Raw genomic sequence first — 12,613 nt, 5'->3', positions numbered from 1 at the left:
AGGAAGCACGAGACCAGAGTGCTGCGAAGGCCACCAGAGGAGCTGGAACTCAAGCTAAATTTGGAAGCTGGGAGGGCATTCCAGGGGGGTGAGCACACACAAGCAAAGGCTCAGCGGCAGAAACTGTCCTTGGAGGGCAACCACTATTATCTCTAGAAAGACTGGGGGCCTTGTCCAGGTTCTCCAGGTCCAGGTGAAGGCATCCTGAGTCCCGTTCCTCTGATTCTTCCCTTCCAGAAACAATAAGATATTCAGCAGGCCCTGAAATTGTTCTGATTGAAGGCAGAGGGCCACCTTGAGCTCATGACCTTGGATCTCCCCCACCTTCTGCCCCACCGGCACCCCTCCTCGCCCATTTTATTGGAAGAGCGCTTTGTGGGGGCACTAGAACTCAATGATTTGGGGAGCCAGGCAAGCCGACACTGTTTGCCTCTTGATTCTGCCACTTACTGAACCGCGTGTCTTTGGGCAAATTCCCTCAATTCTCTGAGACTCAGGCTTCTTTACTGTAGAATGGGACAATAAGAGCCATCTCCCAGGAGAACATGCAAAAACCCCAGCCCAGCCCATGGCCCACGGTAGTCCTCAGTGGCTGGGAGCTAGGCATAATCAGAGCACACCCCAGACTTCGGGTGTCCGCCTCACCTCGTAGATGTTGAACTGGCTCTGCCCGCGGGCCAGCTCCCGGTAGCTGGTGGTGAATTCTCCAATGAAGTCGTGGCTGCAAGAGAAGGTCTCTGTGAGATGGTGTGACCCAGGCTGCGTACTGCCTCTGCCCATCTCCCCACCTCTCGCCCCTTCCCCTGGCTCCCGATTCTGCCCGGGGCCTCGGCTCCAGGGGCGCACGCCGGCAGAGAGGCTGGGTCTCTGGGAAGAGTCCAGTGTCTCCCGTGGAACAGGAAAGCCAGTGGTCACCTAGCAAAGAGTGGGGCCCCAGAGAAGGGGACCCACTTCTACTTGAAGTCTCGTTTGAACAAAACCAGCAGTGCTGGGGCTTTCGGGGATGACCGGAGAAATTTAAATATGAAATGAATATTAGATGGTATTCAAGAATTATAGTTCAACGTGTCAGGTGTGATAATGGCACTCGAGGTTCTGTAGGAAAATGTCCTTATTTTTTTAGACGTTCTCAATGAGATATTTAGAGGTAGAAATGCCTTGATGTCTGTAATTGAAACTACGTCAGCAAAACAGGGCAAATGTGGCAACACGTAACACTTGTTAAATTCAGATGATAGGCTTAAAAGCCTTCATTAAACTCCTCTCTTTTTCTGTGTATTTGTCATTTTTCCAGTAATGGTCTTTGAAAAGACTGTCTGTGTCATGTCCATTGAGGTAGCTGGAGGTTTTCTGCAGTGGCCACGCCTTCTAGGACCCTGCCCCCACAGTGTGTTCACGTTAAGGGGAGCAAAACCTGTCCACAGGTGAACCCCTGTCTCCCCTGCAGCTGGCTGCCTTTCGCTGTCCTGGCCCCGGGAAGAGGCAGCCTGGGGGGCCTCCGGAGCAGCTGGAGAGTGAGGCCCGGGAGGTGTCCCCGGGGCCTGGCCCTGCCTGGAGCCCACTCTGGATTTTGACTACATATTTATAGCTCTCAGCACTCAAACTACGAGCTCCTTGATGGCAGGACCCTATGACTGGCGGCTGTCCCCCGTTTTTTCCCTTTACAGCACCCCGTATCTGCATCACAGACTTGAGAGGTACAGATGGAGATTGTGGGGCCGAAAGCCCCCTTACAACACCCCTATTAGTGCCACAGAATGGAGAGAGTCCCAAAAGTCAGGACGACATATTGGGTGTGGTCCAACAGACAAGTGGGAGCCAGTGAGGTTTCTGGACCAGAGCCAGGAGAGACCCATTCTTGTCCTCATCTATGAACTCCCAGGGACACTGCTCCTTGGGGGCACTTACATTCACAGACAGGGAGGGTACTGGCCTCCCACAGCCCGAGGGAGAAGCACCCTCCTACCGGCCAGGCTTGGCCCAACTCAGGTACGGGCTCCCGGGACCATTCATGTGCATCAAAGCCTACCCTTCCCACGGCCCACTCGCTCAGGGCCTGTTCCCTGCAAACAAGTTCCTTCGATACACCAAGGGCCTCCCCACTAGACTGGGGGGAGTCCCTGAGGGCTGAGCTTGTCTTCTGCACCTCGCTCACCCCACAATGCTTAGCCTCACACAGAGAACATGAATAAGTGCTTCAGGGGGTCACTCGTATTTGTGCGTTTAAATAGGCACATTTCAGAAAATCCTAATTCTCCCAAATGTGGCACAGTTTTAGGCACTGGGCTGGCTGCTAGGCAGCTATTCGAGGAAAAGAGGCCCCTGGAACCATGTCATGCAGGACAGAGAGCCTCTGGTGCCTCAGTGACGCTGGGCAGGGACAAGCCACTGGGGCAGCGGACCCCCGCCCCTGGAAAACCCAGGCTCCCTCACCCCCAGAGCTGCCGTGGGCATAGCTCCCCCCGTGTGAGGGCAGGGCCCAACCATCCCTTGGGGCTGCCCTCATCCCTGCTCACCTTCCATCCTCCTGCCTGCTTACCTGCCATCCCGATCCCAGTCATACACCTCCACCTTGATGGTCCTGCAAGGCAAAGGGCCCGGGGTGGGGTGGGCTTGCCCCGGCACCTGCGTGGCCCTGAGACCAGGCCCTTCCCGTGCTCCTGGGCCAGAAGCGTGTGCAGAGACACCCACCAGGCTCCGGGGCCCTCGGTGGAGACGCAGCAGCCCAAGAGACAAAGGAATGATCTTGAAGCCTTTTAGCAAAGGTCTTAGGGACAGAGGCATCCCGAAAGCTGTGTAGGGACTTCCCCGAGTTTCAGGGAGGATGTGGAAAAACAGCCTCAGATTTCAGTTCACCCCGCCTTCTCCTTAGCCACCCCAGATGGGACACAGGTCCCAGGATGAAGCCATAGTGTGGATTTATCAAGGGTGGGGGCACTGCGGTGGGAGTGTGGGATCTCAGGCCAGAGCCGCCTGGGCTCTCCTGGGGAGGGGTAACAAGACTGCGTGCTGGTGGGACCCCAGTCCGAGGAGTCTGAGCGGTGGGGGACCAGCCCGGCCCGGCAGGAAGGGGCCCAGGGCCCCCCTGCGTCAGGGATGGCCTGCTGAGCTTTTCCATTGCCACGACTGGCTCCTGAGTGAGGGTGTAATTATCTTCACATTTTAGCCTGGCTGCTTTAATTAGTTTGTTTTGACTCCTGTGCATGGGGCTGGGCTTTGGGAGCCCATTTTATTTTTAGCCCGTTTCCATGGCAACAGGCTAGCCGACCAGAGGTGGGAGGAGGGAAGTGGAGGGCTGCGGGTTAACCCTTGGTGCCGGTGGTCCTCCAGGGAGGCCCAGGGAAGGGCGAGCTGCCAGGGTCCTCCTGCAGGCTCAGGGTCCCGGGAGGCGCCAGAGGCGTGGGCAGCAGGGGTCTCCAGCCGTCAGTCCTAAACGGGGCTCGCAGAGGCAGCCGCCTGGGCCGGGCTTCTTCTAGTCGCAGATCGTCTCGCCCGGGGCCGCGGCCCGTCTTTGCGGGTGTGCGAGGAGTCGGCCTCGGAGTGGCGCGGCCCCCAGCAGGAGGCGCTGTCTCCCCGCAAATGAGCCTCCCCCGGGCCTCGGGGCGGGGTGCGGATCCGCCCGCCACAGGGGCACCAACTGTTCCCCAGGAAGGAACGTCTGGGAGGCCGTGCACCAGCCGGGATTTTTGTGACCGCACTGTTAAATGGGGGCAGGCATGGAAGCCCGTCATTTCAAGGAATCCTCTAAATTCTTGTGAAAAACAAAACACCGTGTCTCTCTGAAGTGAATGGTGGCGAGAGAAAAAAATCTAGGCCCCTGAAGGTGGGCTGGTGAGCTGGAAAGAGAGGAAAGAGGCCGGCATGCAGATGCTGTGGGACCTGGAGAGGTCACTGAACCTCTCTGAGCCACAGACCATCTTTTTCAAGGAGGGATAATAGCGGCCTTGCAGAACAGCTGCAAAGCAGAGTCTCGGAGCCCACCTGACGCGCAGGGGGGTCTCGGCAAAAAGGCCTCCTCTCCGCTTTGGCATTCGGCCACACTTGAATTGCTTTTCACAGGAAATTTACTTAAATCAGGGACACTCCTGCCTGGGTACCTGGGCTCTGCGACTTCCGATTCCTGGAATGACACGGCTGGAAGTGACCTCCATGGCATCCAAGCCTGGCCACCTGGCCGATCACCAAGGAGCTTTTCAGACATACACAGCCCCAGGTCCAGTTCCTGGCGGCTCTGGGCAGGGCCCAGGGATCTAGTTTAAAGGCTTCCCAAGCAGCTCTGCTGTGCATGTTCATTTTCAGATGGGGAAGCTGAGCCCTAACGGATGCACCCAGGGTCACAGAGCTGGTGAGGGTAGGAGCCAGGACCCCGCCCCACAATGCCAAAGTCCCCCAGTCCTTCCCAGAGCCCTGCAGCTCTGTAGGGGACTTTCGGGGGACCTCAGCAAGGAGTGCCTCTCCTGAGACCGCCAACACCAGCCCCTCGGGCAACTGGATCAGTGACAGCCACATGCTCAGAGGCTGTAGGAGGACCCCAGTTACGGCCACAGCCTTGGATACCCCAAAAATCACTAAGGAGTTGTTTTTTTGTTTTTTTGTTTTTTTAATCCCAGGGCCCAAGGGCCTGATTTAGTTGGGCTGGATAGTACTCAGGCTCGGGTAGTTTTGGCAAGTCCCCTGGCTGATTGGAATGCATGGCCAGAGCCACTGACCTTTTCTAGAGGAGAGTGCTGGGTTTCCACCCTGGTTGCACACTGGATCCCCTAGCACGTGTTAGCAATCCTGACACCAGCGCCTCACCCCGGAGGTTCAGCATCAGTTGTTCTGGGGTACAGCCTGGACAGGGGGACTATTAAAAGCTCCCTGGGGAATTTTAACTTGCAGCTGAGGTTGAGACCCCTGGGTGTGAGATTCCTGTGCAAACTCAGCCCGGCCGCAGCAGAGGCTCCAGGGACGGCTGCAGCTTGTCAGATGAGCTCCGAGGCTGCAGCCTCCAGCACCCGGGGAGGAGGTGAGGGAAATGGTGCCCAGAGCCTTCTGGCAGCGGCAGAAGCCAGGCACAGCTCTTGACTACTCTAGGGACAGCTCTGTGCCCCCTGTGGGCTGTAGGCACAACCCCTTAGCACAGGCCTAATGAAGGCTCACATCAGGCCAACTGTGACCTCTGGGGTTGGGACCCTAGAGGAGGGGCTTCTGGGTGTGGCACAATGGGCCTCTGCTACCCACAAGATGAACATCTTATTTGGCATTAAAGGCTCAGAACACAGAGCCCCTAATCTGGGAGGCAGTGAGGGGGCAAGAGAAGGCTGCAGGTACCGTACCAGCTGTGTAGTCCTGTGCAATTGGCCTCCCCCCCCCGCCCTGGGGGGACTCTGTTTACCCCTCTGTAAAATGGGATAATCACACCCACTTTGGCGTTGTTGTGAGAAGTCAACTACATCATTCGCATGTCATTCACACCAATATTGGACACATGTTCTGTTCCATCTAAAACACTCCAGCCTTTCATCCAAGCCCCTGTCTTCCACACAATTGCTATTCACCATGAAAATGTCAGCTCCATGAGACCAGGGAGTTTGGGTTGTTTTGTTCCCTGCTGTATCTTCAGCTTCTAGAACAGTGCCTGGCATATAGTAGGTAATATAAATATTATTAAATATCCATCACCTGACTGAGATTCCACGACTTTGTGAAGCTACCATGCAGTAACAATTCACTCCTTCCACAAAATCACAAAGGGAAGCCCGAAGTGTGTGTGGCTTTCCCCACATCACACAGGGGCTCGGCTGGGAAGCCAGGCCTGGGGCTGGGAGCCAGTGTCCTGTGGGCCTCTGGATGCCTGGGGCTGCGGTGACAGAGCTGGGTCTGTGTGAGCCTCAGCAGGCCAGCCGGGCTGAGGGACGCCCGCAGGCTTCCCTCTTGGCACACCCGCACACCCACGGTTCTATCTATAGTCTCCTCGGAGCAGAGCTGCACGTCTGCCTCCTAATGAGCCTCTCCAGGGCTGACAGGTCCCCAGGGGTTGGCCCTAAACTGGCTGAGTCAGCCCAACAGTCCTAGAGGCTTCAGGGAAGAAGAGGGGTGTCGGGCCTCACTGGGGGGCAGGCAATGACACTGGATGGCGGGGCCCCGTGCAAGCCCAGCCATACTGCAGAGGCTTTCCCTCCTCAGTCTGCGTTCAGCTGCTTCTGCATGTGTCAGGTGGTCATACGTAGTGGCTGGGCCCCCTCCCAGGACTTAGCACATGGTGGGGTTCAAGGGAGAAGCATTTGCCTTCTCCAGCAGGCCCTCAAAAGTGTGAAGCTCCTGGGATGTGAGAGCCCCCAACCCTAGGGGGTCCTGTCCCCTCTCCAGGGGAGGACCCAGGACGATGACTTACTCTCTTCCAATCCACTCATTCAACATTAAGATGTGAGTGAGGGAGAGCAGTCTGACCAGGAGCATCTGGCTCAAGGGGGAATAAACCCTCAAGTTACAGAATGTTCAAGGGCAGAGTGGGGGGGGGGCTTTAGGAAACGCTGGGGAAGTGCTTCTTGTCATCACCCCCTTCACCCCACGGGAGGGCTGGTCTGTCTCTGATCTTGACATCAGCTCCTCTGGCTCCAGCTCTGCTCAGCTGGCTCGCTTGGGTTTGGACTGGAAACACAGCAAAGGCAGGGGGGACCTCCACCTCTGGAGAAGGCAACTTCCGGAGAAGGGACATGTACCTTCTCCTTGCTTTGGCAAGATACATAAGCTCCAATCCTCTGTTTCCCCGTCTGTGAAATGGGCATGTCACTAGGACCCAACTTCTAGGGTTGCTGTGAAACTTCAATTTGCAAAATAAGATAATGTATTCAAACCAATTAGGGCACAATTTGATCCATGTCTGAAAAGACTCGGTAATCTTAACTGGTTTCCACCCCCATCATTCCAAGTAAACTGTCCTTCTTCACAGCTCGCTGCTTCTCACCCTCCCGGCCCTCTTCGTCACGGTAGGAGTTGATACTCCTGTTTGGATTCTCCCCTGAGCCCAGGCCCCTGCCCCCAGCTGCCTTCTCCAGGTTCCCTCCCAGCGCTCCGACCATCTCCTGGTCTCTCTCCTGCTCCCGACCCGTGCAGGGCCTCGGGCACCTCACCTCTGCCAGCTCTCTGTCGTCTCCCCTCGGCAGAGCACCACCGTGCCTGCCCCACAGCCCACTCTAGCTCCCTGTCACCCTTCCATTTCTGTCTCTCGACCCCAGCTCCAAACACAAATGACCTCTACGTCCCTTTCGCCCCCAGATATGGGTGATGGCAAGGCCTTTGAGTCTTCACCTCCAGGCTCAAGGCCTGCCCCGAGTCCCTGGGCAAGCCCTCCGCCAAACGTGCCCCACTCACACAGGTCTTAGCCATTTGGCGGCCGCAGAGTGTGAGGGTCACGAATACAAATTCTCTAGCCAGCCTGCCTGGCTCCAAATCCTGGTTCTACAATTGACGGGCGATAAGATCATATGTGAGCCACTTAAACTCTTTGGGCCTCAGTTTCTTTACCTGTAAAATGTGGGTAGTATTAGCATGTTTTCAGGGGAAATACTAATTGTTGGGAGAATGAAATCAGTTCATATACATAAATTACCACGGAAGTGCTACAGGAAACTTTGCTATTATTCTTATTCTTATTCTTATTCTTTTATTCTTATTCTTATTCTTATTCTTATTCTTATTCTTATTCTTAATTCTTTTATTCTTATTCTTATTCTTATTCTCATTCACCTGTCTGTCTCCCACTCTGGCCTGCGAGCAACCTAACAGGGAGGCTTGGGTCTGATGTTCACTATGCGCACAGAACCCAACATGGTGCCCGGTGCCAGGCTGGCTTGGAAGACACGGCTGCTGGATTAAACTGAATGTATTTGTGAGCTTCAAGAGGTACCTCGGGGGGAGAGGAAAAGTGGCTTCGTTTTCCCGCACAAACCCCTCCCTCTGCTGCCCTGAGAGGGCCTCCCGAACGCTTACACCTCCCACGTGGCTGTTGGGTACATAGGTCACCCTAGAGCTCAGTGGCAGAGGGGCCGCGTGACATGCCTGGGCCCCTCCATTAACACCACTGTCAGTCACGTCACAGTCAATCTGTTCCCGGCTGTGGAGAAGGGCCTGAGCTGCCTGGCCATGCTGGAGGGAAACCAGTCTGGGGCTCAGCCTGCGAGGGGGAGAATGGGGGTCTCTGGAGGTGTTCCCCACCAGCTCTACCCTCACCTCCACCGGTGGTTGAACAGTGAGCCCAGGCCTCTGAGCCCGGCTGCCTTCCTCACTGTCCCTGACAAGGCTGGGTTCTCAGGGTGCAGTGTTGTCAGGGGTCAGCTGGACCCCCAACAACCTCTGGGTAGTGGGGCCAGAGATCCCAATTCCTCCCACCCCGTGAGACTTGAACTGCTACGCTCTCCCATCCCCCAATCTCGAATTTCCCCTCCATTCCTGTCGCCTCTCGCTATCCCAATCAATCTTCCAGCAGCCAATAACCGCCAGCACCTCCCAGCCTTCCCCAAGCCCCCTTCACACGGTAGTGCTCCAGCCAGACTGTCCTCCCACTCTGCAGGCCCCCGGACCCGGCCGGACGTGTAACCAGGCTTTGTTTGGCTGGAATGCCTGTTTTTGTCTCCAGTCTCATTTCGCACAATTATTTAGCTATCTAAAACGCAGATGTGTGCACATCTGAGCTCCCTGTGGTCAGACTAGAGGCTCCCTAGAGATGGAAACGCAGCTAAATTCCCTTGAATGCCACACAACTGCAGGCGAGGCGTCGAGCACATAGTAGGTGCTCAGTGACCACCTGTGGAACAGACGGGCTGATCAGTCCCCGCTAAAGAGGCCGGAAAAGGAGCCACCTCATCTCCTGGATCAGCAACCTAACAGGGCGGCCTGAGGGTTTCCTGGAGGGAGACAGAGGTGTCTGAAGGCCATCCGCTCTGTCATTCTTACTCCACTGTGCCACACGTACCCAGTCAGGAGCCACTGTGAGCAGGCCCAGCTCGCTCAAGGCTTCCCCAGGGAGCCCTGGAGTGTCCCATCCCGACTGGCAGCTCATCCACTGGCAACAGTGATCTCCGGGAAAGCAGGCCAGGTTCTCGTGACTTCACACAGACCGACGCCATCATACAGCACCCATTTTACGTGCCCCCCACTCCCCGGCACTCAGCACAACATGTAATTATATGTTTCTTTGTGTGATTATCAGATTAATGTCTGCCTCCCCGACGAGAATGTAAACTCCACAAGGTTGGGTGAAGGGTGAAGACTGTGTGTTCGGTGTCCTGCTGATTTCCCGGGAGCTAGCGCAGTGCCTGGCACACGGTAGGAAGTCAATCAACGTTTGTGGACAAAATGCGGGATTTGGTATTTTATGCACACCAGGGCTTTCTTGTGTAGGTTGTGTCATGTGAGCTTCTAAGCAGCCCTTGAAGGTAGGTGGACGTTTAAAACCCATTTTACAGATAAGGAAACTGAGGCTCAGACAGGTCAAAGCTTGCCCAGGTTGACAGTGCTTTTTAGTCACAGAGCCAGGGTTAGAAACCAGGTCCCCAGTATCTACACCCAACAACCTACACTCAAACAATGGTGAGAGCCGACATGTAATCAGAGCAGGCTGCGGCACATCAAAAAAGTTTCCTGAATTTTCTGTACTCCGGCCCTCTCCCCCCATTTATCTTGGGATCCTGACTCCCCAGGGTCCATCTGCTAGGAGCTGGGGTTGGTGTGGCTACCTCTGCCTGCATCTAGAGCCCCCAGCCTGTCTCCCCCTGCCCCTCCACTGGAAATCATGACGAGAAAGGCTGCGGAGCTCCAGGCGGGGACACCCAACACCCACCCGGGCTCCTTGGCATCCCATTCCGCCACCCCCCCCCCACCTGGGGAGGTCCGCATCAGGGGAGGGCTGCCAGACCAGGGGGACAGCGGCAGGGCAGGCTGGGGAGGCAGGCCTATGAGAAGGAGGCAGACACTGCCCAGGGGGGCGAGGGGCAGGGACAGCACTGCTCCAGGGGCTCCGCCCATACCACCCCGGGAACAGCCCGCACTGACACCCGACACCCCACACCCAGGAGGGACAGGTTCTCATCTCACCGGTCATAGTCCCCATTGCAGAGTGCTCTCACAGGAATGGAGAAGGTTTGCCAGACTGGGTTTAGGGTGTTCTTCATGACCTCGGTCTTGTGGCAGATGGTGAACCTGGTGAAGGAGAGACGGAAGGTGTCAGGCCTGAACCCAGGGAGGCAGAATCCAGGTCAACAGAGGGGCCAACCGATTAATCTCTGCACTTGCCAGACAGTGGAAGCCAGAGCTTCATGAGATGATGAGCTGCCTGTCACTAGCAGCATCCAGGCACTAACTATGGCCATTTTTTAAAAAGATTTTATTTATTTGAGACAGAGAGAGAGAGAGAGAGCATGCGTGCGCACAAGCAGGGGGAGGGGCAGAGGGAGAAGCAGGCTCCCCGCTGAGCAGGGAGCCCAAAGTGGGGCTCAATCCCAAGATCCCGGGATCATGACCTGAGCTGAAGGCAGAGGCATAACCAACTGAGCCACCCAGGCGCCCCATAGATGGCCATTTCTTGGTGACACTTGAGAGAGGATTCCCAGCAGCAGGTGGCGAGTGTCAGGAGATAATGGGTTCTGCCCCCCTCCCCACCTCTCTGTGTGACCTTGAGCAAGCCAGCCTCTGTGACCTTGAGCAAGCCCATCCCTGCCCCGTAAACTCAGGGAGTTGGCTGCTGTCAGATGTTCTTCATCTGAGACCCATGGAAGGATCTGTGAATGGGATTTAGGGTTTGTGAACCCCTGAAATCGGGGTGAACTTGGGTGGGTGACTTTCATATGCTTGCTGTTCCCCTGCCTGAAGCATTGTCTCCCCAGATTTCCATGTTCATGGCTCATCTCCTCACTTCCTTCAGGTCTTTACTCAAATGTCACCCGTCTGACAAAAGCACCTGCCCTGATATAAAATTTATAACCCCTGGTCCCCTCCCATGCTTTTTTTCTACTTTACCTGTTATGTTTTGACAATGTTTCTCCTTATTTACTTTATGCTTTGTCACTAAAATGCAAGCTCCGTAAAGGCAAGGGTTTGGTCTTCCTTGATCACTGGTATATCTCTGGTGCCCAGACCAGTGCCTGGCACTGAGTAAGCATTCACTAAATATTTTTTTTTTTTTTTTTGGAACTAATGAATAGATGTAGGTCTCAGAGGAGAGTTTCCACAGCTTTCACGGGCATTAAAGGCAGTGAAAGTGAGGCCCTGGCTTAGACAATCTCTAAGACACTCTGGGCTCTCCCAGTCTGAATCCACCAAGCCTGCTTTGCAAACTAGCTTACCCCGCTGGGCTCCCATCCAGCGTCCCTGCCCACTCCCCATGCCATGCCTGCTGGCCCCGTCCCGGCAGCCTGCCCTGCCAACACGGAGGGGTGGCCAGGAGCCAGAGCCAACCTGGGGGCAGAGGCTGTCCCCCTGAGATTTCCCAGCCTTCCCCCGCCCCAGCCACCTCCCAGCCTGGAAAGGTCACCCCGGAAAGTGCCTGGGCCCCGCCCGTGCCCACACAGCCTCTGCCATTTCTTCTCTGGCAATTTTCAAGTCAAAATGTCATTCCTGTCACCGCGGCTCAGCGTTTCTCTTCTCTGCTCCTTCTCGCCCGCCCACGGGCGTGTGGAGATACATGCGGGAGACCTCCCCACACACCCCGGAGCTGGTGACGAGGACAGGAATGGAGAATGGGGCCAGGAGGGGGCCACGGCTGCCCAAGTTGGGGCAGGCAGGTAAGGCAGGAAGAGGAAAGGGTTGGGGAGAGGGGCGTGGCGGGGCGGGGGGAAGAATCAGGAGCAGCCCCTGGGCTTCGAAGGGAGGGAGTCTGCCTGCCTGTGCAGAAGCTGGGCCCGGGCTCCAGAGACCTTCTACCTGGAACAGTTACACCCACCTGCTGGGGGACCCTCCCAGCCCCTCCATCTCTTTGGACCCACCGACTTCTCTGTCTCTTCCTTGCCAACCAGTTTCTTGACTGGGTCTTCTGAGCTATTAGCCCGATTGCCTCCCTCCGTGCTTCTCCCTGGGCCCTGTGTAGTCCTGTTTCTGCTTTCAGACTCTGGGTCTGAAGCTGCTTTCTTTAAGGTCCCCCAAGCCCCTCATCCCCAAATCCACAGACCCCTCGACTTCCTGCTGCACTTGCCGTGGGGCCGGGCCCTTCCTTGAGTGGAAATGGTCCCTGCAGGCATCTCATGGCTCCAATCAATTCACCCCGACTCCCGCTCAGGGAGGGTGGTGTGGGAGAACATGAGTTGGACTGGTGAGGCTACAGCCCCAGGGCCCCTCCCGCCAGCTGTGTAGCCCTGGGCAAGTGACTTTCTCTAAGCTTCCCCTTCATTGTAAAATGGGGCGCGGGGGGGCGGGGAACCAGGCCCTGTTCTAATGACATATATGAACTCATTTGGTCCTCACAGCAACGCTGAGAGGGAGGTGGTAGGATTATCCTCACTGCACATACTAAGCACCTGAGTTGGGGAGGTTATAGGGGCACTATCCAATATGGTAGCTTCTAGCCACATGGGGCTATTTACCTTTAAATTACTCTAAATTAAATTAAAAATTAAGCTCCTCAGTCACACGAGCCCCG

The 12,613-nt window shown here is 56.0% G+C and overlaps 1 protein-coding gene across 2 annotated transcripts in view; it reads right to left on the bottom strand.

Moving 5' to 3' along the window:
* CPNE5 (copine 5) overlaps positions 1-12,613 on the bottom strand; it is an 87,407-nt gene that overhangs the window by 18,470 nt on the left and 56,324 nt on the right. For both annotated transcript variants that reach the window (XM_088024367.1, XM_028120667.1), the window contains 3 exons: positions 10,078-10,182; positions 2,540-2,581; positions 646-721 (listed from right to left, as the gene is read on the bottom strand). In XM_088024367.1, the coding sequence (XP_087880493.1) occupies positions 646-721; positions 2,540-2,581; positions 10,078-10,182 (223 nt within the window). The remainder of the gene's footprint in view (positions 1-645; positions 722-2,539; positions 2,582-10,077; positions 10,183-12,613) is intronic.

The sequence above is a fragment of the Eumetopias jubatus genome, unplaced genomic scaffold (assembly GCF_037043125.1).
Source record: "Eumetopias jubatus isolate StellerSeaLion01/CBP00866 unplaced genomic scaffold, mEumJub1_p1.0 scaffold_6, whole genome shotgun sequence".
In the NCBI taxonomy this organism is placed as follows: Eukaryota; Metazoa; Chordata; class Mammalia; order Carnivora; family Otariidae; genus Eumetopias; species Eumetopias jubatus.
This window is presented reverse-complemented; position numbering and strand designations above follow the sequence as displayed.